This window comes from Phlebotomus papatasi, chromosome 3 (genome assembly GCF_024763615.1).
Source record: "Phlebotomus papatasi isolate M1 chromosome 3, Ppap_2.1, whole genome shotgun sequence".
NCBI classification, from domain to species: domain Eukaryota; kingdom Metazoa; phylum Arthropoda; class Insecta; order Diptera; family Psychodidae; genus Phlebotomus; species Phlebotomus papatasi.
Genome location: NC_077224.1, coordinates 84,118,237 through 84,141,878, shown reverse-complemented (window position 1 = coordinate 84,141,878; position 23,642 = coordinate 84,118,237). Strand labels below are relative to the sequence as shown.

The 23,642-nt window shown below is 34.8% G+C and overlaps 2 protein-coding genes and 1 non-coding gene across 4 annotated transcripts in view; 1 reads left to right on the top strand and 2 right to left on the bottom strand.

The window, feature by feature from the left end:
• The window catches only part of LOC129806097 (frizzled-4), a 70,886-nt gene that overhangs the window by 6,882 nt on the left and 40,362 nt on the right, over nt 1–23,642 (top strand). The gene's annotated exons all lie outside the window — the stretch shown is intronic.
• On the bottom strand, nt 3,830–3,901 carry Trnae-uuc (transfer RNA glutamic acid (anticodon UUC)). Its single transcript has one exon. It is a non-coding gene; the product is annotated as a tRNA-Glu (tRNA).
• LOC129806099 (ER lumen protein-retaining receptor-like) overlaps nt 23,005–23,642 on the bottom strand; it is a 7,030-nt gene continuing 6,392 nt past the window's right edge. Inside the window, exon 2 of the mRNA XM_055854451.1 lies at nt 23,005–23,503. Coding sequence (XP_055710426.1) covers nt 23,262–23,503 — 242 coding nt within the window. The 3' untranslated portion in view covers nt 23,005–23,261. The remainder of the gene's footprint in view (nt 23,504–23,642) is intronic.

Sequence of the window (23,642 nt, the reverse complement as noted above, 5' to 3'; positions counted from 1 at the left end):
CTTCAGGTTCCCGTGCATTATCAAGCTCTATCAGTAGATTTCCAAAGGATTCTTCAGTTTCCACAGGAGTTCCCAAGCATTTCCATAGGATTTTCAGAGATTTCCAGGATCCTATCCTAGGACTTCCGAAAGTTTCCTGGATTTCCGAGTGCTTTCTTGGTTTTCAAGGGTTCCTAAAAAACCTTCAGGTTCCTGAGTATTCTCAAGCTTCACCAGTGGATTTCCAAGGGATATTTTGAGTTTCAAATGAGTTTTCAAGCGTTTTCATCACATTTTAAGTGATTTCCGGGGTCCTAGGACTTCAGAAAGTTCCCTGGATTCCCGAGTTCTTCCCTGGTTTTCAAGGGTTCCTAAGAAACATTCAGGTTCCCGAGTATTTTCAAGCTTTACCAATGGATTTCCAAATGAGTTGCCATCAGATTTTAAGGGTTCCCGTATATCCTAGGAATTCAAAAGGTTCCTTGGAATCCCGATAGCTTCCTTGGTTTCCGATTTTTTCCAAAGGTTCTCTATATTCCCGAGTGTTTTCAAGTTTTACCCCTAGATTTCCCCGGAGTTCTTCATGTTCCGAATAAAGTTGTAAACATTTCCATCTGATTTCTAAGGACCATCGGGTAAGACTTCAAAGGTTCTTGGATTTCCCGAGTATTCTCAAGCTTCACCTTTATGCTTCCCAAAGGTTTGCCATATCCCACATGAGTTTACAAGCGTTTCTATCTGTTTCAAGGGATTTTCAGGGTCCTAGGACTCCTAAAATTTCTTCGAACTTTTGATAGATTTCCAAGCTTTCAAGGGTTTTCCAGGGTTCTCCGATTTCTCGATTCTTTTTAAGGTAGATTTAACAAAAGTTTAGCTTAATCCGCATGAGTTTCAAAACGATTCCATCTGATTTTGAGGGATCACCGGTGTCTTAGGACCCCTAAACGTTCTCCGGCTTCTCCGTTTCTGCCCTGATTTTGAAGGGCTCTCCGGATTCACCCCTGGATTACCCAAGAGTTCTTCATGTTCTACATGAGTTCCAAACTGTTTCTCTCTAGGTTAGAGAGATCTCCGGCTCTTAGGATTTAGCACTCTCATAAGTTGTTCGGATTCTTAATTGATTTTTGCGTTTTCAAGGATAATCAAGGGTTAGTTCTCTGGATTTCCAAATGTTTTGAGGCTTTACCCTTGGATTTCTCTAGGGTTCCCTATGTCCCGTATTAGGTTCCTAGGATCTCTAGGTTCTTAAGGTCTTCTAAATTTCTCTGGGTTGCGAATTGCTTTTCGGGAGTTCCCAAGGATTTTCTGATCCTCGAGTGTTTCTAAATTCTGAACCGTGAATTTCCTGAATTTGATGAAAGTTTATGATAACAAATCAATCATAAAGTTTACAAATTTCTCACGCTAATTTTCTATTTATTTAAGTAAGTTGTTTTTGTATTTTTTGTTTATTAATCAACCTTTCCATCGGAAAGTCACCTCGTTGGTGTGTGCAAATTCTGATCATTGAGTGCGAACATGTGCCAAGATCCACGCACATCAAATAAGCAAACAAGACTCGCGTACATCATGGGGATCTTGTTTGTGGATGTAGTGAGTGTTTTATTGCAACCATATGCTACAAGCAAACGATAATTACTACTTCAAAACGCCATTCCATCGAGCTCTTGCACAGGCACCAAACATACTTCATATGCCTTTTGTGCCACATCCAAGAAGATTGTGCGAACCATTGAGGATATGATAATAGCATTTGGCGGGGCAAAGGAATGAGATATTTTAACAATATCGAAGAGGTGCATGAAAGAACAATCCTGTCCATATTTTCAGTGCAATTTACTGAGTAATTCTATTTTAATGTCGGTGAAGGGATTAAAAATTCATTGTAAATGGTAATTTGATAAGGGAAGGCCGCAAAGGAAGGGCAATTGAATTTGATGATCACTAAGGAACGATCATGTTTAAATACGTCACAATCAACATGAATTTATTTACACGTGAAGGATGTAGATAAAATTGCTATTTAAAGCCTTTAGTATTGATCCATTTATGTTAAGCAACAAGTTTATTAGAAGAAGAATGGTTATTAAAACTGAAAGTTAACAAAATTTTGTAACAAAATCAGAGGTATTGCGTTTTGGCCTTTGAGGTTATTTCAAGGCGTAAAATGAGTTTAGCGCCACTAGCGGTATTCTGTGAAAGCTTAAATGGTTCAGAAAGTTGAGTCTCTTCAACAGAAAATGTGTTTAAGGCTAAATTAAACTAAATTAAAGATTTTTGAGGTTATGACAACAATGTCTCATAGCTGTGAACAAAGAAATTCGATATTTAGATATTTTAGGTTATGTTAAAATAGTTTGAGCGACTTTTCCAGTATCAATTGTGCTATGTGGTTGATTTGTTTTAAATGAATAGGTTCATTCATACAAAAAATGCGGCAGATCTAACAAAATTGTTTTTTGAGGTTACAATTTCAACAATTATCACTAACTACTTTCTCTGGAACAATTAATGTGTTCAAAATTGTTGGAAAATGAAAGAAAATCCATTTGAACTAATCAGGAACATTGTATTTTAAAAATGTTTTCAGTGTCTGAGCACCTTTGAGGTTATATTTCGGAAAGAAAAGCTATTTATGGTTATTCATTTGAGGTTACGTTAAAATTGTTTCAGCGACTACTTCAGTATCAATTTTGCTAGATGGTTGATTTTTTTTTAAATTAAAAGGTTCATTCTTGTTTAACAAAATTGTTTTTTGAGGTTATGATTTCAACAATTAGGTATTCCGTCACTAACTGCTTTCTCTGGAACAAATAATGTGTTCAAAATTGTTGCAAAATGAAAGAGAGTCCATTTGAACTAATCTGCATTGTATTTTTAAATTGTTTTAAATGTCTGAGCACCTTTGAGGTTATGTTTCAGAGAGGAAAGCCATTTATATTTATAGTTATTTATTTGATATTATGTAAAATTGCATCAGTGACTTTTCCAGTATCAAATGTGCCAGATGGTTAATCTTTTTAATAAGAAGGTGAATTCATGCTAAAAATGCGTCACTTCCAATTAAGATAATTCTTTTTTGAGGTTATGATTTCAACAATTAGGGATTTTTACACTAATTGCTTTCTATGGAACGATTGATATGTTCAAAGTTCTTGGAAAATGAAAGGAAGCACATTTTATCTAATTTAAATCAATTACAGTAACTTGAAATTATTATAATTGTCTAATTATCTTTGAGGTTATGTTTTCGCGGGATTCAGGGGCATTTGTGGTATTCTACAAAACTCTATTATGTTTCGGAAAGACGAGCCACTGATGGCTTTCATCTCTGTTCGGAAACAGAACATATGAATGCTTAAAAATCCTAAAAATTACATAGTTTTATTTGTAAAAGTAAGATCTTTGAGGTTATGTTCAAAGGACTTTGTACACTATTTAACTCTTAGTCTTTTTCAAGTACACCTAACATTTTCCTGATGCAAACTTTAATAAAAATATAAAAACCCTATCAGTAAACAGCTTATTGGTATCATTTTATTAAAAAATGTATTTTTGAGGTTATGTTCTAGGCTTATTATTAGCTTTGAGGTTATTAGTTGTCGTTTGAGGAAGTTCTAATATTACAGAATATTGATCCGCTGTGCTGTGTTTTTGACAAGAGCAGCTAGTGATCCAATTTTGCCTTTTGGAACAGTAAATTTTGTAAAATTTAGAAATTTTAGGTTATCTATGCAATTTAGAACCAATTTTAGTACAGCAGATGTCTAATCGCTGCATTATGGTGGGTTTTATGAAGTATTTTAACGAAGTTACGAAAAAATTGATTTACCATTGAGAAAAAAAAATCTTCCCATGCCGGGAATCGAACCCGGGCCTTCTGGGTGAAAGCCAGATATCCTAGCCACTAGACCACATGGGACTGAAGATCATTCAAGCAATTTCGAACGTAAGCCTTCGAACAAAGTTTTAGTATTGCGCGAAGTAATAAAATATGAGTAATTTAGCATCTCTGTAAATAACGCAGAATATTTTTTCTCATCGCTTCACGATGATGGAAAAATTTTCACCTGTGCAATCACCTTCATTTTCTTGTTCTACACTTTTATGTATTCATCCCATTCTCACCCAATAATCTCTATTTCATGTGCTTTAGATAGAGGTGAGGTTGAACGAATTAATTCTTAATTGAATGAAAAAATAATGGACGGCAGAAAAAAGGCATTTCGCAAAAGATGGTTAAATTTTTTGGAGCCTTTTTTTCATACCCCAGTCTTTATCTCACCTCTTTTTTGCGTGCTAATCGCATGCAAGGTGTGCACTGCTTAATCCACAATCGTGAATTGATGAATTAATTAAAAAGACATATTCACCGAGGCGCCTGTTTGATCTCCATTTGGGACTCCAATACTCGCACACGCAGCCCATAAGCAATTTGATAAAATTTAACATTTATTTTGGCACATTTTATTGAATTATTTCAATAAACAGACAACCAGATATGGCAGAAGCATCTTTCGTCTCATGGTGGAATCATTAAAAGGTGTTTCTGTTTCTTATTGTCGTTTCTTGATAATGAAATGATATGTATTAAGGCGGTATGGAATTTAAGTTGTAATTTGAATACCTCTTTCTCTGTTACTCATTTTGGTAAATGCAAATAGTGTCCGATAAACAGAATGTATCTTCAAGGGGTTTCTAACTCTGAAAGGTTATGTAAAACTGCTAGAATATGATTTTCTTCATTGCGGTGGTTTTAAGACAATTTAATGTTGTTTTAATGGACTTGATATCTCTTGATTGATTTTCGTTTTCGAAGTATTAAAAAACTGCTAGAATCGCAATGTTAAGGAAAAGGTACTAGAATGTTTAATTTTCAATACACAATGGAACTAGAATTCTTTGAATTCTATTTCTGAACATAAATCAAGTTCCTATATTTAATTTAAAATGAAAATATCAGAAAGCGGCTAGAATGTCAAATCCTCTAATTTAGTAATAATTTAGTTTAATACTAAACTGGGATTTTTTAGTAACTAAAATCTCTTTCTTATTGGTATTTTTTTTATTAAAAATTGTATTTTTGAGGTTATATTCTAAGCCTATTATTAGCTTTAAGGTTATTAGTGGTCCTTTGAAAGAGTTTTAATTCTGGAGAACGTTAAACCATCTTGCAATACCTTTCAATCGAGTCTCTAGTGATCAAAATATTATATTTAGATCAGTTAGTTATGTTTTGGGAATCTAATCAGGTCCTTTTTCCCCGATATTCACGGGTTCCCATCGGGTTTTGTCACGATTGCAATCGATGACAGACACATAGCAAATGCAATTAACACAGTTACTGACCTAACCGATGATATATCAGAAACTGCTAGAATACCTATCTACTTCCAGGAAAAAAATCTACTAGAATGAATGAGTTCTTACTGATATATTTTTAGAGAATAGTTTTAGTAGTTCATTTAAATTTATGAACATTTCCTCATTTAAAACTGTATATACTGCTAGAATTTTCTAAAGACGTAAGAGTATTTCACCTCATATTTGTTTTTACGAGAAAAGTTTGACAATTAAAGCTTACAATTACAAATACAATTTGCTATGTGTTTCATAAATGCCAAAACCCGTATTTTTCTACAGTGAAAAACTACTAGAATGCCATAAAGAAATCTTGTTTACTTTTGTTTATGAGACGACAACTAAAGTTTATTAGAATAATTTTCAGGAATTTACGAAGAAATATTCTCTATCTTTCCAAGTGTAAGTATTCCATTAAATATGATCTATCTAAACTGCTAGAAAATTATTGTGACTTGGAAAAGAGTTAGTACTGTTAGTACTATTAGTACTGTTTATATTGTGGTGAAACGGATAAATTGACTTTCTCGAACTATTTCCGAACTATCTTTTGTCAAAACTACTAGAAAACTGCGATAGTAACCGATTCCCGTAGGTGTTTATACCACAATTTCATGATAATATGAATTTAATTTGAATATTTGATATTTCCTGCACTGAAATTGCAATATGTTTAGAGGATAGTTCTATTAGTTCATGAAATTCCCTGAAAAAATTGAATGAAAATTTTCTGATTTTAAACTATAATTAGTGCTAGAATTTTCCATAAATGTATAAGTATTTCTTTTTTACTTTATTCTTACAGGAAATATTTGACAGCTAAAGCTGACAATTACAAATACAATTCGTAAATGCCAAAACCCTTAATTTTTTATAGTGAAAAACCGCTAGAATTTTATTTAACTAAATAATAAATTTTATCTAAAGTTTATCGACATTTTTTCTAACTAATAAATTTAATCTAACGAAATATTCTTTATCTTTCTGATTAAGTATTCCATTGTCTGGGATGTGTCAAAACTGCTAGAAAACTATTATAACTGAGAAGAAAAGTTGTTATTGTGTATTCTGTTGAAAAGGCCAATCATGATACTTTGATCAAATTATCTGCAATTTTTTACTGACTTTTATTCTTAGCCATCTTTCTAAAATTTTGCCTCTATGTCACGAAGAAATCGTGACTCGCTGGTAGGATGTTTTAACTTGTAGAAATTCTAAATAGAAGAAAAACTTGTTGAAATTCTAAAATTTTTATACGTAATAATAGCAAGATCGTAATTTTTTTCAGCGCAAATTTAAAGAAATCTGTCCTCCTTGGATGACTTTAATCCCTTCCTGCTCGTAAGCTTTTTTTTAATTCTAGCACTTAAGAATGGTCTTTGTCGATCCGATCTACCATGTTTGATCCGTGAAGACCGTTCTTAAACATTAGAATTGAAGAATGGCTTACGAATATTTAACAGGGGGCCAAAATCACCCAGGTTAGTTTGTTGTAATTTTTTTCTAGCAAAGAATTAGAGTTTCTGTTTCTGATTAAGAAATTTTTAGTAATAATACTTTGGTCATTCTAGTAAAACCATAAAATTCTAGCAGTTTTTTAAAGTGAAAAACAGATCATTTTGTGATGAAACTGCTAAACTTACTCTCTCGAATTATTCTTTAACTGTTTGTTCTTCTCAAAACTGCTAGAAAAGTGCAATAATTGGGGGTTATCTTGTTTATTTCCCTACCAAATTGACCCCTGAAGAGAAATTGTGTGTCAATGAAAGTGTAGGGTGAAAATGATTTGAAAATTAAGCAACTAACAACACACCTCATCACGATATCTTCATGTTTCCTCAAGAGTGCGTGCCTCTTTATCAAAAAACACCTTGTACACTAAATCGTATACGTCGTCATATCGGAGTCACATTTTATTGTAGCACAGTCTTCTCTTTTTTTTTTATATTCTTCCATATATTCCACATATCTTCCCCCATTTAGCATTTTAATATAAATTATATTGTTGTGATATTTTGAGTGGAAAGAATAGTGATGAGCGAATGTTGTTTAAAATAGATCCGGAATTTTTTATCTGTTTCTCTTTATTTTTTTTATTCAAAAGTCTTTGGTCCCATTTAAATGAGTGATTTAGGGGATGTCTGTGTGGAATATATTTAATATTGGAGCATGGAGAAGACTTTTCAAAATTGGCCCGATGAAAGAGAATATTTCTGTAATTTCCTTCGCGGCTGCAAATTTATTTAAATTACACCAAAATCATAAAGTGATGAAAATATTTTCAGTTTTCTTGGGGAAGCTACCGCTAAACGGTTTTTTTTTCGTTGGCTCTACGGAAAAAAAACTGTTTAAATATGGTCCAGAGTTGGAGGCGGCAAATTGATTGGGTTTTATTTGTGAGTTTGTGAGCGATTTTGTGATGAAAAACATGAACAATTAGCGAAATTTATGATTAATTAATTCTGCGTGTAACAAGACAAGACGGTGAATATCAAAGATAACCTTTCCACCTATTTATTGGGGTATTCCTATCGTTTTATAACATTTTAAACTACGAATATGGCTTGAGGTAGTATTAAAGAGAAAATTTTTGTTATTTTATATTTCTTCTCACATGAAGGATGGTCAAGGGGTTATTCATTTGGAGAAATCTGGGTCTAGTGCTTGGGCAATGTTTCGTAGAACTCGAGAAATCATGGGAACCCAGTAAAACTTTTTGGGAATTTCGAGAAACCTTCAAAAGTTTTAACGAAACCTCAGAAACCTAATAACGTTTATGCAAAATGTAAGGTTTCCCAAAAGTCAATAACAAGATCAGAATATTTTAGGAAACCTAGAACACGCAGAAAATCATCAAAGTTTTACAGAGCTAAGGTTTTTTAAAATAGAAGTAATTTAAAAATTGGAATAGGGTTTATAGGGCTTTATAGGGTTTTACGAACCTGCGCTAACCTAAAAAATTTGCTTAGAAACTTACGAAAGACTCGCGGAATCCGAGAAATCAAAGAGATTTCTAAAATCAAAGAGAGGCTTCCGGAATATGGGAAACCAAAGATATTGTTATACACAATTCCGAGGGAAAGTAACGTCGTCCTATCTCTAGGATCAGATTTATTTGTCCGATCTGTCTAATTCTTGTATCCTTTCCCTTGATTTTGTCTGCATGCTATTGCCAATTATTTTGCCTTACCTTACAGACCTATATAATTACTTCTTCCACCTTCCCACTTATATGGAAGAGAGCTCTGGTGACCCCGATTCCAAAGATTCCTAATCCCACAAATCCGTCAGGTTACAGGCCTATCAGTATTCTGTCAGGCTCTCTCCAAACCACTTGAGATAATTCTCTTGGATCGGATGCCATTTCATGTGGATGCCAATAATTTATTGTGTGAGTATCAATTCGGGTTTCGGAGAAATTACAGCACCATATCTGCCCTTTTGAGATTCCATAATAATTTGGCTCGTACGTTGGATGGGTCCTTGTTTGATGTCTTGACACGGAACGATTCCGAAGGAACGCTTTCAAATGTGTTTTCCTATTTTTCAACAAAGGTTTTCACTTGGTTTTTTGTCCGACTTATTTGTACGAATCCCTGACTTCTACACATTGAGAGCGATTTCTGCGAAAATTACTTCCTTCAAGGAACTCACTCGTACTATCGTAAGAGGAAACGTAACAATTCCATCAGGAAGACAATTTTTGATGAAAATTGCTCGTCGTGTGTAAAAGCCTTTAGTCATAAGTATGACTTCCTTCTTTAAGGGGTAAATCATTTTGAGAAACCCTCGTCACTTGTCCGAGAAACGCTTCGCGAAACCCCAGAAACCCAATTTCTGCATCGCGAAACTCGAGAAACCCAATTTCTGCATCGCGAAACCCGAGAAACCCAAAAATTGCATCGCGAAACTCGAGAAACCCAATTTCTGCATCGCGATACCCGAGAAACCCAAAAATTGCATCGCGAAACCCGAGAAACCCAAAAATTGCATCGCGAAACCCGAGAAACCCAATTTTTCCATCGCGAAATTCGAGAAACCCAAAAATTGCATCGCAAAACCCGAGAAACCCAAAAATTGCATCGCGAAACCCGAGAAACCCACTTTGCATCGCGAAACCCGAGAAACCAGAAACCCTTGTCAGAAAAAATGGGAATGAGTTACCCCTTGTCCTTCTTTGAAAATACGTTTTTACGATAGTTTTTGAAGACCAAAGGGACCGCTCATTGACCGCATGGAGATTAGGAAGCTTAATCCGCAAAAGATGATCATCCCCGGATAGTGATCTCAGTGGCGCAATAGGTAAGACCGCTGGATCTGGGGCAGATGAGATCTATAACTCGACTCTCACAGTTGTGAGTTCGAGTTCCGTCCGGTTCAAGCAATTGAATGTTCAGAAAAGGACATTTTCGCATGTGATGAAACATAGTAAAATGCATCGCATCTGCCCAAAAATTTAAGGAGGAAGAAAGAAGCGTCAGAATTATGGGAAAGGCACTCTGGGGCGGTCTACAATAGACTTAGCACATTCCTCCAACACGGCATATACGACTTTGCAGCATGATTACATTGTAAATATCCGAAAATCATTGAAATCGCTTTGGTCAAATTTGATATAAGTCAAAAAATTATGTTTTTGAGGGGATGAATGGAGTGGGAGGTGATTTGGGTAAGATAATTCGCTAGAGAATATTGACTTGTGGGGGGGGGGTTCACCGAAGACCGGAAGTCAATATCTCCTACCGTTTGGCAGTCAGGATGATGAGAATTTGAAAAAAAATGGATTGTGAAAACTGCTCTCTCTTGGTGTTCGAGCAGTTATAATATATCCCGATACGATTGCTAATAACTCATTGATAAATCAGGGCAAGGCAAATCATTCAGAGGTCATCATCTAACGAAAGCAATGGAAAACGTTCCACTGGTGCACAGTTCCACTTGCATATGTGTTGCTCGCATGAATTATAGCCCTAAGGTGACAAATTCTTTTCTTGTGGAAAACAAACATTGAATAACAACATTATTTAACGAAAAACACAAGAAACCTTCCGAAAGTCTCGCGAAACTTAAGAAACGAGGAACCTTGTCAGTTAGGTATCTGAATGAGTAGCCCCCTTTAGGACGGCGGAATTTGAAAAAAAGGTGTATGTTTTTTATCACACAACAAGAGTCGCCAAGAGTCGCCATGTATTCAAATTAGTGACTTGGTATAGGCCTTTTGGAATGAGGATGGGATATTAATGAGAAGTTTGTGAGGTGAATGGAAAAATTGCGTTAGTGTATTGGTTGATCTGGGGAGATTCCTATTATGGTCTTGATGGGTTTTTGCTTCCAAAGATAATGATCTTGTTAGGTAGTTAAATTGTCTTCGTATTTTTCCTTCTTCTCCATCTTTTCTTCTCTCTCTCTCTCTTGTTTTTGTAATTTAACAATCTCCGTTTTGCCCAAGCTCAAAGAAGCCCTCCACTTCAATAATGATCTACAAAATTTAAATACAATTTCCCTCCCAATTTCTTATTTTTCATCTTCATTGACTTGTCTCTGTTGGAGATCATGGAATAAAAAGAACGACAAAAGAAAAATCTTTACAGTATCAAGACTTTAAAAAAGCGCAGAAAAAAATCTGGCCATTCTCTGCAGAAAAAATTCATTCTTGTTATAGTTTTGGGAACTTTTATATGTAAATAGGGGCACCTCCAAAGAGGAGACCGAAATGCAAAAGACAATAATGACACCTTGATTTATATTATCTGCAATTTTTAGTGACTTTTATTCTTGGCCATTTTTCTAAAATTTTGCCTCTTATTTTATGAAGAAATCGTGACTTGGCGGTAGGATATTTGAAAGGACGATACAAAAGAGGCATGCTATATTGTAAAGAATGTACTAGAAAAAATTCTAGTAGTAATTCTAGAACTTTTATATGTCAGTATTGACAAGATCAAAATTTTTGTACAAGGAAAATCTGAGAAATATAATTGTTGTAATGTTTCTAGCAATTCTAGCAGTTCTTGAAACACTAAATTGAAGTAATAATACAAGCTTCATAATTGTCTCAATGAATTAGAGTTTCTCCGTGACAATACAAAATTATGTTACCAAGAAATCTTCAATAATTTCACAACAAACGTCGATTTCTAGCAGTTTTCTGTAATAAGTAAAATTCAATGTAAAACATGTAATTTTCTGTAATAACAATACTCCTCCAATTGCTACCGAAAGTACCAAAAGCATTAATTTTCTCAGGAAGTTTGAGTTATGAAAAAAAAGTGTAACACTATCCGCAGAGGTTGAATAATTTTCGAAGAGAGATCGCACGAGTGAAAAATGCAATGAAATGAAAAGCCCCCTGAAGGTGTTTTGGCGTTAAGCAACTTAACATTTTCGGAGATTGCAGTTCTGTTTGCGATTACTTGGCAAAGGGACCAAGAAGAAAATAATGTGGTTGCATGGGATAAAAGAGAGTCTGTGGATCTTGTGGTGATCAGTTGTTGTGTCTGAGGCGCACATTTGAGATTTTGAATTATTTCCTTTTCTTTATGTTTCTTTTTTTCGGACTGTGATTATTTCATAATCACAGCTATTGTAATGCTGTGGTTTGGCCAACCACTTCCGATCGACTTCATATGCCTGGGTTGTTTGATTTGAATTTCCCTGATTACGAAAATGGCTAATCATCAAAAACGGTCGGATCGGTCCGAGCGGTCCAACCCGCTTTCTAAAGTCTGTGTCACTTGAGCATCAGACGGTAACTAAGCCAAAGTGTATGGACTAGTCATGACCATGTCACATATAAGATTAATATTAAGATTAATACTTAGGTTGGTCACCAACGCTAAGACGGCGGTGGACGCTGAAAACTACACGGGATCTCAGTTAAACGAAACTGTACTTCGAAAGCATTTTTGATGAATAAATTTATCTATCTATCTATCTATACTTTCTGAATTGCGAGAATACCAAAAAAGATGGCAATTGTCTTACCTTGTTTCACTGTCTCATTTCCCCTCTGCGTACAAAGTTGACAGCAATATAATCGCTCGAAAACTGACCGAATCACAGTTGGCACGCATGGAAAATTGCTCGAATTGCCAGTAATACGATTCAGAAAACAATTAATACGAACAGTAATATCTTACTCATCGTATAACTCCACTAGAGTGTATTCTTTCTATCACACGTGATATTCCATTTGAAATTTTGCATACTATATACCTCTCAGTGAGCACAGTTTGCACTAATTGCACTCCAGAATGTCTGCTGCTCGCTAGAATTATAGCCGAAGCTATAAATTGCGCTAAGCTATAAAATTGATCATTTTTTTTAGCAACTGACTGTTCTCAAGTACTTCTACGTGTTCTTTCCTGTCGGGATCAGGATTGTTTGATATTTTTGGGACACGACGAGGACTCGAGAAAACAGTCGAGACAGGAACCAATACAAGAATAATCAATAATGCAGAAGCATTTGAGAACAGTCAATTGCTAAAAAAAATGTTCAGCAGAAAAATTTTCCCTTTTCATTTTTGGATATGCTAGTTAGGTTCGCAACATTGACAATGCTTCCTAATCGTGTTGTTCTGGACTCAGCCGGAAAGATGACGGCTATTTTAAAAAGGCATTGAATAAATTTGCAGTAAAAAGTTAAAACTGATCAGTAACAAAAAAATTTGAAACAGTGATATTATCGTCCAAATTTTGGCAAAGAGTAAATAAATGGCTTTTCACTCTATAAGGAAATATTTTTAATGTTAAATATATAAATTAAGCCCATTTTTGTAAAGATTTAAGTTTTTTACCGACCATAATTAGATATTTTACTGCTCATTTTTAATTTTTTACTGATCGTTTGTTTTTTGCCTTTTAAAAACAAACCCTAGAAATCGTGCAGGTTAATAGCGTACAAAAGAAAAATTTGCGCTACAGAGAGGAGTATCGTTAGGAAAGGGACATCTTAGGACCTTCAGAGAGGGAGACTGACACCAGGGACTGGGTCTATATCAGTAACGAGTCACAACCCGGCTAACACATTAAATACTTATTTCTCTGGATAGTAATAACCTTCCCGATTTTAGAACCTTCTCCTATTGATTTTTTTCCTATCGATTCGAAGGTATATCAGAGAGAACTTACCTAAAAATCCGTTGGAAGTTCGAACGTTTAAACGGTTAAAACCGACGAGTTTCAGAAAAGTAAGCAAAATCACGAGAATGACATATATTTTAATTAAAATTGCCATTCAAACGTTCTATCATCCTGAAGATCCACGAAACTACACAAAAAATCACTTTTTTAGCAAACATTTATACTGACAAGATCAGTTGGCCTCTGACCTTTGAGACTAAAGGAAGCGCCTTAAGTTAAACTTACTGGACGTGAACTGATCTTCAAGTTTTATAGATTTATTTCTAATGATCACATATTTTCCGAATAAAGAAATTTGATACTATTTTGAGGTTATGTTTTTCTGTCATGTCATATTCATATCTTTCTGTTCAATATCCATTCATCCAAAAAATGCCTCGATTAAGGACATTTTAAGTACTTATTAAGGACTAATTTTATACACTTGGACAAAGTTTTTATTTAAGGGCATGGACATTGTCTTTAATTATGACATTGCGATAGTAGGGGAAAGTACTCTTCCTTCGAACATAAATCTTTTACGAAAAACAAAAGAAATTCACATTATTAGGCATGAACGTTCGAAGGGTGAGCACTTTCCCCTAACAGCCCTAACAGTGTTCTCTGTGTTAGCCGGAAAGTTCCATTACAAACTTTCCCATTTATTTCTCAAATATCAAACAGGAGCTGAGGGCCAAAAGGAAATTAAAAGCTATCCTCTCGGACAGCAACCACTTTCTTATTAAGCACGAAGTTATCTTCCGTAAGGACTAGGACGGCAAGGCTCTCTTTGGCTAATGGCTTATTTTACAGCCTTTTATGTCTTACCTTCAGGGAATTTTATGTATCGTCTTCAGGGATATTCTGTGATAATTTTGCGTCACAACAGTATCTTTTGCGGAAGTAGTATGGCTGCAGGAAGTCCCTATACATACTCAAGCACGAATGTTTTAATCGTAGCTCAAACTGATCGGCAAGCGAATTACTTCGTTTCAAGTATGAGTTGCTCACATGAAGTATAAAGAAAAGTGTAAATATCCGTGAAGAACGGGTACTCACCCCAGAAAGAGTTCTCTATGCAGGGTATACCTAAAACGGATCCTCAACAATATTAGCCTTCCTAGAATATTATCGATAAAACGGTTTCAAATCGGATTTGCTATGCTATCTAGAAAACCAACAATAAATCTCTTCTCTCTTCCTCTATTTGTTATAAGTAATTTTCAAAATTATCAAAACCGTTTTTTACCGATTTCAAATGGGCTCTATTGCAGATACTCATTTCAGATTACTTGAGAGTCCTTGAAAAACTGAAACTACTATCTCTAACCGTTTTGCTTTGTTCAAACAATCATTTTTCTTTGGCACCTAAAGAATCACAGATCCAGTAAGCTCCCATAAACTTATGACTGGCTTTTTTATTTCTTTACACTAAAGGAAGAAGATTGTCTTCCAATGGTTCTTTTTACTCTTATTTTCAATGCCTTCTTCTTCTCATATTTTTCTTGGATTTCCACCCAATTTTGGCCATCTTCCACTTCCATCGTCATGTACTTAAAGTGCATTATTATTTTCACATTGCTGTCTGAGGGTATAGATTAATTTTGCTTTTTTCGCTTTGCTTGGCGTCTCAACCGCAGTCGATTGTTCAACCAATAAGTCGATGGTAAATATTTTCCGAACTTGCTGCATACCTTCTTCTTTTCTGCTGAACGGATCTCCTCTGTGGTGGATGCGTAAGAATGGGCTATGTGGATAAAACAATGCGAAAGAAAGAGGAATTGCAACATATGTTGTGTATCCCGCAAAAGCCACAAAAGATGCGAATGTAACAAGATCAATTGGCTCTGATAAATTTCCAAGAGAAGATGTTTGGGTTTTGTCCAAAGAAGGGGACAACAAGATATTTTCTCAAGAAGTTCCAAGTGTACTTCTTGGGATTGTCGGCTGCTGGGAATCTCAATACCCAACCCTAATGGGGTGTTTTATTGTCAATTTCAACATAAAAACGCCATTATTTTATTTACAAAATCATATTTTTCTTCTTTATGTACGTAATTCGCAGATGAAGTATATTGCTTTTAGTTCAACAATTTTTTATTGTTGTAATTTCGAAAACTGAGTATTATTAATTCCCCGGAAATGCATTGTTTTTTTATTTTTTGGAAATATTTTAGAGGTTGCCATTACGACTGAATACGATAATGCCTTTCTGTCATTCCTAATTGGGATTTTTCAAAATCGAAGGTTAGAAAGCGTCTAGAGAGCGTATATCTCAACCGATTTGGGCAAATTTGATATCGTTGGAAAGGTCTTGGAATCCTTGACAAATTTAATCGGTTCGAACTGATTTTAAATCGGTAAATAACCGGTTATAAACTAATAATTAATTTTTGAAAATTCTGTGGTGGTTTATGAATCAGTTAACTCAGTTCGGGGTTCAAAATTAAAGGTTTTACGAAATATTAGATATTTTAGTACGATATTTTAGCAAGAACCGTTTGAAACCGAACAAACTTCAATTGAAAATTGTACGTCAATGGTCAAAACGCCACCTGGATAAACTTATATTGACGTTTATTCGGTTTCAAACGGTTCTTGCTCACCGCTGTTTTAGTACATGAAAAGTTCAGCAAGTGAATTTTAGGAGCGCTGCAATCACGAAAAAGAAATTATACATAACCTCAAACGTTAACGACGATGATCGTTATTTTAAATACCTCTTTGGCTTCTCTGTTTACTAATTAACGTATCATAAAATCCAATGCAACTCAATTTCTGCAAATTTTTTTGCAATATCCGGTGAGGAGATCACCATGAAGATATTCTGTGTGTGATTGGGGTACAAAAAGAATATTGGAAAATCGATAAATCTATGGATGAATGCGGTAGAAAATCGATGAAAAAGAACTTGAGGAATAAATTTGAATTTGCAATGATATTCCACGCATAAATGCATGCGCTCTTGATATTTCTGGTGGAGTCTAGAGAAAATTGAAGAGGAGAAATCACGGATCTTGGTTATTGAAGAGCTGTGTGTGGAGTATCCTAAGTAAACAATAGCTTGACCAAACGTCTCAAAACTCAAAAGAGATGCTGGAGAATAAATAGTATGGAAATTTATGAGACTGTCTATTTTATTCTCTTTGGGATTCTCTTTCCATCTTTTATACCTTTGGGCCATTGTTTGGATGATGATCACCTTCCAATCGAAGATATATACATTGATATTCCTCATTCTTTGCCTCTTTTCTCTCTGCATTTTCCAATCTTTCTTGTACCATTGTTGGCGTTGGTTATAAATGGTCTTCTGTATTGGGGATATAAAAGAAGGAATAAGAGATAAGATTGGGTATAGAGTGAAATCGCCATGATTTTCGTGGTGAAGAAAAAATACCTTTAAACCCATTGATTGTCTTCAGAGTCGTGGTTCATGGTGTGAATACATGGTTGGGGCTTTTTTTTTCTTCTTAAAGATTGAAGAACAACGCATACCTTAACTGCTTGGATGCCCCAAAAGACGTTTGCGTTAAAAAGATAATTGAATAAATACCCAAAAGTGCACCTACTTTTAAGGAGAAACTCACGCATGTTAAACAGGAGAATTTTTTTTTCACCGTTTACCATCAAGTGTCTAGCAAATATAGAGAGTACAAATTTCCTGGACTAATCACCTTTTGATTATTTACGTTGACTTCTTGAGACCACCTTGAGAAATCAAATAGAGAAAGATGACGAGAAAAGAGATATGAAAAATTTGTACTAAAACAAAATGTGTGTTGCTAGCAACACGAAATGAGTGTTGATTTAACACCAATTTCAAACGAGATTTTTGAACTACGTTTATTAGTTTTACACAAAAATATTTGATAAAACAACAACAAGTGTTAATAAAGGTCTTTTAATTGAGTGTACCAAAAAACCGGAAAAGATATTTCTCTCGTTCAGTAGGGGAATGCGCGCTACCTTCGGACAACTCAAGCTTCGGACAATTGAATTTTTTTCCATATGTTCCTTGAGGCATTGGACTAGCTATTAAAATATAATATTACACTGGGCCAAATTCATTTAAAATACATTGAAAAAAATGTTTTGTGCGAAGCATAAATCGTCCAAAGGTAGCGCGCTTTCCCCTAATAACCTTCCTGATTTTAGAGCTCTCTCCGGTTCAGGTTTTTCCTTTACCGATTCAAAGGTATGTCAGAGAGAACTTACCTAAAAACCCGTTAAAAGTTCGAACGTCTAAACCGACGAGTTACACAGAAGTGAGCAAGTTTATAAAAAGGACATTTATATAAAATTGCAATTCAAATGTTCTGCCATCCTGAAATTCCATAAAACTACATAAAAATCACTTTTTGCAGCAAATATTTGCACACTGTTGTTGACATTGTTGATGATTGAAGTGTCAAGGGTACCGAAATTCGAAATGGCGGAATAATCAGCGCTAAAGCGGCGAATACGTGAACTTTCATTTTAGGCTTCCGTTAGATTTTCGAATAGGCTTGACTTGACTTTGGGTTCGGAATAGCTTTGTCTCTTCGAATAGGTATTACTTAACGAAGACATTGGCTCCGTTCAGTAATAACCTTTCGAAGAGACAAAGCCACTCCAAAGCCAAGCCAAACCCATTCGAAAATCTACCGGAAGCCTAAAGTACAAGTTCATGTACTCGCCGCTTTAGCGCTAATTGTTCTGCAATTTCGAATTTCGATATTCTTGACACTTCAATCGTCAACAATTGTCTGCAACAGCGTGCAAAAGTTTGCTGCAAAAAGTGAATTTTGAGTAGTTTTGTGGAATTTCAGGATGGCAGAACGTTTTAATTGCAATTTTATTAAGATAAACGTCCATTTCATGAACTTACTCACTTTTGTGTAACTCGTCAGTTAAAACGTTCGAACTTCCAACAGGTTTTTAGGTAAGTTATCTCTGATATACCTTCGAATCGGTAAAGGAAAAACCTCAACCGGAGAGAGCTCTCAAATCGGGAAGGTTATTACTGAACGAGAGGATTCTCTTCCTTTTGTGAAAGAATATTTTTTATAGCGGTCCTCGGTGGTTGAACATCAGAAAAGAAAGTTCAAGATGTACTCATAAAAAGAAAACCTCAGATTCGAGCTTTTCATTGATAATGGAAAATATTTGGACTCCGCAACACTGTACTTCATCACTAAACACTATCCATTTCAGTCTTTGACCAAAAAGGTTATCCTGGTCTTAAGATACACCTGCATGTTATTTTAACACGTAAAAGGGGTATTTTTAAAACTTATTATTATTGGCTCTGCTCGGCAAAACTTTTCGGTGAGACAGAGCTACTCTAAAGCCAGGCTAAACTTATTCGAAAATCAACCGGACGTCTAAAGTGCAAATCAATATAAACGTCGGTCTACCGCTGACTGTTCTTCGATTTCGAATTTTCGGTATCAAACATCGAAAAACTCTTGGAATTAACATGTTTATAAATAGGAAGATATCTCAGAATATCATCGTATACAGGACCAGAGATTTCGCTGTATATCCTGCTCAATTCTTCCCGGTCAAGATTTCTCTCCTACTTCTTCCAGAAAATCTTAGATTTTCTGGGATTTTGTTGCATCTTTTGTCAAGTGCGCCCGGAATACTCATGTTGGTCAGAAGATTTCTCCTGATTCCTCCAGGAAATCTACAGATCTTCGGGATTTTCTTCTGTATTTTGTCAAGAACACCCAAAATACCCAAGTTGGTCAGAAAATTTCTCCTAGTTTCTCCAGGAAATTATAGATCTTTTAGATCTACGGAACCAAGAGAAATCTTCTGACCAAGTTGAGTATTAATTGACAAAAGATATAGGAAAATCTCATAAGATGTGATTTCCTGAAGAAAGCATGAGGAATCCTCTGACCAACGAAGGTATCTGGGATGTTTTTGATATAATATGCAAGAAAATTCCAGAAGATCTATGATTTCCTGGAGGAAGCATGAGGAATCCTCTAACCACAGAAGGTATCTGGGGTGTCTTTGAAATAATATTTAAGAAAATCCCAGAAGATCTGTGATTTCCTGGAGGAACCAGGAGAAATCTTCTGACCAACATGAGTATTCTGGGGATTCTTGACAAGATACAGAAGAAAATCCCAGAAGATCTGTGATTTCCTGGAGAAACTAGGAGAAATTTTGATTAAATACAGAAGAAAATCCCAGAATATCTGTGATTTCCTTTATGAATCAGCAGAAATCTTCTGGCCAACTTGAGTATTCTGGGTGTATTCGACCAAGTGCACAACAAAATTCCACTGTTTGCAGTTGACTGTAAATATCAAGTCAATTTAATATTTAGAATTTCTTTGAAATTTTATTTCAAAGTGACTCTGAAAATTTTTATTGACAATCTTTGACCTAGTGTATTGCCATTCAAAATAATTAAATAAACTGGACAATTTTCTTCAATATTGAAACTTTTATGTCAATAAATTTTTGCAATGTGGAGGCAATCCTTGTCAATATTGGATATTGAAAAGAAATATTGCAATAAATTTTGTCTAGTGTATAGCCAGCTTTATATTTGGGAAGCTTATTATTTAACTTAAGGGTTATGTGATAACACTGAAGAACGTAAAATTTAGTGTAAAAATTACACTAATTTTTAACCATGTCACCTCGAGGTATTTTTCTGAGTGTAAAAATAGATTTTTTCTCATAGGATTTTTTCACGTTTTCCACTAACAGTAATCGACGATCCACCTGTCCGGGTGTTGTATTTTTTAATATGGTCTGCAATAAAGCATTGAGAAGGAAAACCTCATCTCAGTGTATTTTTTTAAAGATGTAGTTTCACGAAAGAAATTTTACTGCCGTCTTAAGGGCCTTTTTTTGTGAAAGACACTCAATTCAAATGAGAAAGGTGGCAAAATCAAGAAAGGAGTCTCCTGTCTGTGTCTAATTTAAATGCAGCGTTTTTGTTGCCTCCTTAACATTTAAACTTTGTTATAGCTGGCGGCACTAAAAGATGCAAGAGCTCGATGTTGGGCATGAAGGGAGGCATGTAAAAAAACGGTCTCTTCAGGTTTTTCGAAGTTGTTAAAGAATCGCAGTTTGTAGATGGGTAGAGAAAAGACGTGTGGTTTTGAAAAGAAAAATAATTCTTACCGAGGCTTATTTAATTCCCTTGTTGCATTTTACATATAACATCGAACCAAATGGAATCTTGTTATAAAATACATGTCGTTGTTTTCTCCTTCTTGTTCATTTTCGCTCGCCTCCGATCCCCTTTTTGGACTCTTGGGTAAAACATTATTCCTCAAGTCCAAAAGCCAGTCTCTCTCTTACCTCTGACTCCATCCGAGATCATTATTCTCCTCTTGGGATGTTGTTTGGGAGTATTCGGTGTGTGTGAGTGCTAAACAAGGGCTTCAAGAAGTTTTCAAAAGAAACACGACGTACAATAAGACGAAAACTAAAAGGTAAAAATTCTCTCGTCTTTTATAGTTCAGAAAACTCTGTTGGATGTTTAGGAGGAGGAAGACAAAAAAAAGAGTCTTGGAGCTCAACAGGCAAATCATTTCGTGACTTGTTAAATTTATTTCATAGTTGAGAGATTTTTTTCACTGGATTAGATCCAAAGGATAGAAATTGAAAAATCGTTTTCATTTCAACGAGGGCTGATTGTGTAAATATTTCTCATTCTAATAATCACATTCTTCAGATAAATTGGGCTATTTGTCAGGAGATGATTGAGCAGGTACGTTAAGGATTTCAACTTGGGACAGTTGGTATTTTGAATTTGAATTTGACAGCATTTATCTGTCAGTGTCATGGCTATGTTTATTAGAGTACTTCAACAAGGAAAAAGAACTTGGCACTATTCTCATAGTGCTCTACAGTCTACAGGATGAGAGAAGAAAGTTGTTTATAGGTGATTGAACGACCCTCTCTGTAGTGTAAAATCAAAAAATTATATTGTACATATTGAGCCCAAACACAAGTAGATTTTGATTCTCCAATAGTGTCTTGGACAAAAGGTAAATGGATAAATGGTAAATAGTCTTGGATAAAAGGTAAAAAAGGCTATTTGCACAAAAAGTCGTTGAAGTTCGAAGAATTCAAATTCAATTTCGAATTTTCATACTAAATTTTCGAACAAGGTGGGGAAAATTTATCAAATATCACACTAAAAAGCTGGCAAAAGAGTTACTCAGTGCTTATGAAGTGATTAAATATTGGGGCAAGAACAGTAATTGTCGTTGTTCTGTTTTTTCCCCACAAGAATGTGAAGACCGTCACATTTTGACACTTGAGAACTTCGAAATTCGAACAGGATGTAACTTCGGTCACATTGCGAAAGTATTAAGAAGTAAGAAAGTCTCTTTTTTGGATCTTCAAATAGATTTTCGAATTTTTCAAGATCTACTTCTGTACGGAAAGATTGAATACATTTTATCTTATAAAAATACCAAAATCAAGAATATCAATCGATAAAGAATTTTATGCATTTTGAATAAATACTTTATGTTCAGTAATAATATTTCCTTCTAAGAACTCTCAACTACTACGGTTCAGGTCTATACTATATCGATTCGAACGAATGTCAGAGTGAACTTACCTAAAAATTCCTTGGAAGTTCGAAAGTTTAAACCGACGAGTTATACAGAAGTGAAGAAGTTCATGAAAAAGGCATTTATTTTAATGAACTAGCAATTCAAACATTATGCCATCCTGTAGGGGAATTCTGTAATTTTCGTGGCATTGTCACGCGTGAGTTCGAAAATCACCCGATTCACTCGAATGGCATTCTCGAAATGCCATTCGAGTTTTTTTTTTGTAATATCATATGAGTTCGAAAATGCAATTCATTGATTGATCAAGTAAAGAGATTGAATGAAATCCCTTTACTTGATTATTTTATGAAAATACAGTACGTCTTGATTGATTTGTTTAACAAAATTCATTGTCATTTAAATTGCCAGAAATCTCAAATATGTAACTTCTGGCAATGCCACGTGAGCTGAAATGGCAATGTCACGGCTACAGAATCCTAATTTTCGAAAGAGCTCTCTCAAGATTCGAACTCAATCTGTCATGGCATATTGCCAGAGCATTACAGAATTCCCCTACTGGACAAACTTATTTTGACATTTAGTCGATTTCATATGCTTCTTGTCCACCCTTGTTTTATATTTAAAAAAAAAATATAATGTTAATATACTTTTAATAATATTTGTCTAATTTTGAGTTATTATTTTGACAATTTCGACAATTTGTTGGCAATCTTTATTTTTTTTTAATCATAAAAAATAATTTTTTAAATATGTTTTTTTAATTTTTTTTTTGCAAGACCGTGATTCTAAAAGGATTTTGGATTTTTTCAAAAGCAATAGTCCAATAAGGAACAGAGAGAGTTTTATTATGAATATAGGTCGAAAATAGGTCGCTATGGTCAAGAGGGTCAAAAGAACTAGAGGTCTTCAGTTCAATCCTGGGTGAGGGCAGATATTTTTTTCTCACTCTATTCTGGTAATATGGGTATCACCGGCTCTGATTGGCAATTTTTCAAAAAGAATTTTGATTTCTCAATGTTTTATTTTTCAAATAATTTTGTATGCTTACTAAACATTTTATTTATTGGCATATAAAATATAATACATGTGTTCCGGGTTCAAATCCCCTTTGGATCATTAAAAATTTTCAAGAGTTTAAGGTGTTTAGAACTCATCCATTGAGGCTCAACATTTTAACTTAAGTAAAGATTTGTAAAGCGGCCAAGTGGACCTTGTCAAAATTTTGTCAAAAGGAGACAAACTTTCCTTCTTAACACCGTTACAATATGAAATTTAAATTTGACGGTGATGACTTTTTCATGTCTTCGTGCCAAATTTTTGCCAATGGGTAATCTTTTAAATTATCAAATCCGTTTTTACGCAATTCCGGTTTATCTGATTTCTCACAAAATGGTTGTAATTCTGGCTTAACGATTTCTTGTTGATCTTTGTCCGTTGCGTGATCACTCTGCTGATGCAGGTCCTTAATTATCCATATAGAATGCTTCTTGTGGATGGATTCTGCAAAGAAATAGGGAAAAAGAAAGATAGAGCATTAGGGAAAGATCATAGGAATTTCCAATATGAATTATTTGCACACGAAGGAGGTGCGAAAGGCATCTTGAGGAGAACCAAAAGGCAAATACTTTCTTGACGAGAG